At 39.5% G+C, this 3,670-nt stretch overlaps 1 protein-coding gene across 1 annotated transcript in view; it reads right to left on the bottom strand.

Annotated features, from left to right (window-relative positions):
• The window catches only part of LOC118327566 (glycine receptor subunit beta-like), a gene marked incomplete in the record, with an annotated part of 30,947 nt that overhangs the window by 22,462 nt on the left and 4,815 nt on the right, over window positions 1–3,670 (bottom strand). The window contains 1 exon segment of the mRNA XM_035660978.1: window positions 2,204–2,333. Within this exon segment, the coding sequence (XP_035516871.1) occupies window positions 2,204–2,333 (130 nt within the window).

Genomic DNA, 3,670 nt, shown 5'->3' with positions numbered 1-3,670 from the left:
CTTTGAGTGGTCGGAAGACTTGAAAGGCGCTATACAAGGTATATATATACAGGTCCATTTACCATTCCATTTACCAAATAGCAAAATCTCACAGAAAGAACCCTAAATGATCCCATCTTGGATCAGCAGTGGCATATTTCAGATTCTCTTAATGATTTTTTGTCATTTTATGTTGCTAATTTAATTGTCTGCCTCAGAAAAAGAAAGGCTGCTGCTCAGCCTTGCTTGCTTGAGCCAAAGATTGAGTGAGGAATAACAGCTGTAGAGCCAAAGTAGGGCTATCGTATATTATCACAGATTCAAGCAAACCTTTTTACCGGCATAGTAAACTGCATCAAAACAGAGAGAAAGTGTGAGTAAAGTTCGCCACTCGCTTGATTTGTTTAGCTGTTGCACCAAACAAACTCGTCACTCACTTCTTAGCTACAACTACTGGAGTGGTGAGGATGGGCACACACGGGCAAATATATCAGCCTGTTGTTGAACTGATGGTGGCTGGTTGGAATATTTTAACATTTCGCCCAATACTAGGTGCTACTGCTGAAAACAAGGGGTCTTATAACGTTAAGTCTTGAGACTAGCAGGTTGCAAGCTTGGACCTTATGGATTTTTGGGTTTTGAGAAATTTGGAACTGGGTCCTTATAGAACTGGGTCATGATCCCCATATCTAAATATGATATTGATTTATTTTCTCTTTTTGAAACCTGGTCATGCCATGAAGAATATGTTTGTCTCAATAAATCCACTCCTTCCAAGACGTATTATGTTCATACATACAACCATAATTAAATTTTTTCTTGATATCTTTTGTTTTTTTCTATTTTATTTTGTATCTGGAGCTGCTGTAACAAGTGAATTTCCCCAGTGTGGGATCAATTAAGTCTATCTTATCTTATCTTATTTTATTCATCCAGGCACCGGCCGAGGAGATGTTGTTACAGCCTATTAATAAATCCTAAATCTAAACTAAATTAGAACTCATTTGAAGGCCTTCTTCTAACTAAAGCTTATAGTTATAGCCCTGAAACATCTCTTAGTTATGCTGCTATAGGCTACTGGGGAACCCATGATGCACTGAGGTCCTTTCTCCTCCTCCTTGTGCTTTCTTGTCTTACATGTTCCCATGGATTGTGGTTGTGCCCAGATTAGGGATCAAGGTTGTGGCCCCTTGCCGAGAAAGGCATGTATTTGAGACAGGCGTGCAAAGATGGGTTTGCCTCTCTTGAGTTTTGTTGAGTAAATCTAACAACTAACAGCTTGAATTTTTGGTCATACTTTTTTTTCTGTGCCGCTGCCATGACACTTGAATGTGAGCATCGTTTTACAGCAGCTGAAGATTTACGCCACCCAGCATACAGACAGCGAGCAAGAGACTTCACATATATTCATAACTTGGATTCATTTTAATGAAACCCTTTGATTCTTTTCATTGGTGGACCCTTACAGACTAAAGGAGTATAAATAATTGCGTAATGAACACATACCATATGGTACAGACTTTATGGTCGCTTCAAAGGATGGGAGTCAGCACTTTTTTTTTGTCTCTCTTGTTTACCATGGCAGTAAATCTGAATGAATTATACTTTGGTGCTCATCGTTTCCATAAAATTAACCGATTGAATTGTGGAGAATCTAACTGATCTAATGATGTGTAGCATGTCCATATTGCCAAAAGTTTAACATTTAAATTTGTGTAGATAATCTAAGCTATCTCTTAGAACTCGCTCAAACAGGTGACCCGATGGGCTTTCAGACCTCTAATGGAGACCAGCGTTCATTTATCAAAAAGTGTAGCCACACTTTAGGCTAGTAAAGGTGACCTTTATCTATTTGGGACCGCTTCTATTACGGTATCGCTCTCTCTCTGACTCTGTTTTTTACTGAGGAAATGTTACATAATATATCTCTAACTTAATCAGTCCTGCTTGGTCTTAAATAGTATGATCATGAGGAACCGAGGCTTCATATCCACTCTGCATAGCTGGGAAGCCGGTCATTCACCCACAACCCGACATTTCCTTCCTTTTTTTGCGCTCAGTATTGTGTTGTTATCATTGTGCACAAAGGTACAACATATTTAATGTACTCGCACATGTGTCTGAAATAATATCTAGATACTGTGGTGAAGTATGATGACAAATTCTAAAGATTGTGAGATGAAGAAGATGTATTTGTATATCTTAATACAGTATATTTACTTACGATGGACAGACGACTTGCTTGCCTTTCTTTCCCTTCTTTGTGGATTTTCCTTCTTTGGCTGTGGTCAGTTGCCAACAAGACAGCAGCAACACAAGCAAGATCAGCGGCCTCAATCCAGCAGCCATGGTGCCTAAAACAGAGTTAAATGCTGGCCATAACATGTCACACATAACACAAAATTTAACAAGAACATTGACAATGTTGCCAACTTAGCAACTTTTTTGCAAGATTTTGGGACCCTATTAGTAACTGTTGGGATCTGGTAGGGTAGGTTTGGTTACTAATAAACATCAGAGATATGATATTAATACAATTAACTATTATTAATCAGGAACCAATAATTGAACTTCGGATGAAATCTCAAAACAGGTGTTTACTTAAAAATGTCCTTTAGATGAACAGAGACTGGTTGAATCTGAGCACATACTGTCACAACCAGCTGTTACCAAAACTCATACGCACAAATAATGACAGGTAAGTGTTACCATAACCAAGCACATTTAATTATAAGAAATGTTCATTCAGCATAAAGGTCTTAGACCTAACACATCGACTGGTACCAATCATGTCATGCTAGCATATCAGGAAGAGGACTTCCTGTCAAAAGAAGACGCAAGAAGCACAAGGTATTCAACATGAAAAACGTAATGCTATGTAAGATTTGGTATTGGCAATTCAGCGCCCCCAGCTGCAATACCACTGTCGTAAATACGGGCCGCTGTACATTTATTATCATTACAGTACTTATGATCAAAAACTAGCAAGTCGACAACCTTTCTAACACAGCCAAACATCGAGCAAACGCAACAACCCAAGACACAGCAAGCCAGCTAATAAAACGTAATAGTCCAACTGCAAGAAGGCCACCTGCTGTGTGTCTACAGCCCTTTATTTCACCAAGCTCTCACCAATGACTAAAAGCTAGTCAGAGATCTAGTATTGTCCGGTGGCTTCACTCTCCTTCTCTCTATTAGCTTCCTCCGTCAACCTCTCTGGTCTCTTTGCCTCTGCCATTAGCTAGGTCCATAGAAGCTACATTAACTGCTCACCCCACTCTTCTGGCACAACACTGCTCTCCGTCAGCATTCCTCCCCTTGTCTGAGGCCTGAAAACTAGTGTTGCCAGTGTAAATACTGGCAATCCCCCAGTGTTCTAAGTAGCAGTCCTGGGCAGTATGGATAAGGCAATTGTCCTTTTCCTGTCTGTTTCTCTCTATTTAATACAACTATAGGTCTATTTTCTGTCGACATTATCAAATTAACGAGAAGAAGCAATTTGTAGTTTTGAAGAGCAACAGGGGCAAGATACGCACACTAGCCAATTCAGAGGACCCCCACCGACGAAACAAAAATATTAGTGTAAAATTCGTTTTGTTAAGTAAGAACCAAAAAAGAGAAAACGAGCTGAACTTTTATTTTCGTTTTTAGACAAAGACGAAAAACGCTTGTCTGGTGTTGCTTGCTTGTG

Source organism: Morone saxatilis, unplaced genomic scaffold, assembly GCF_004916995.1.
Source record: "Morone saxatilis isolate NCDOM2014 unplaced genomic scaffold, NCSU_SB_2.0 Contig17, whole genome shotgun sequence".
Lineage (NCBI taxonomy): Eukaryota > Metazoa > Chordata > Actinopteri > Moronidae > Morone > Morone saxatilis.
This window is presented reverse-complemented; position numbering and strand designations above follow the sequence as displayed.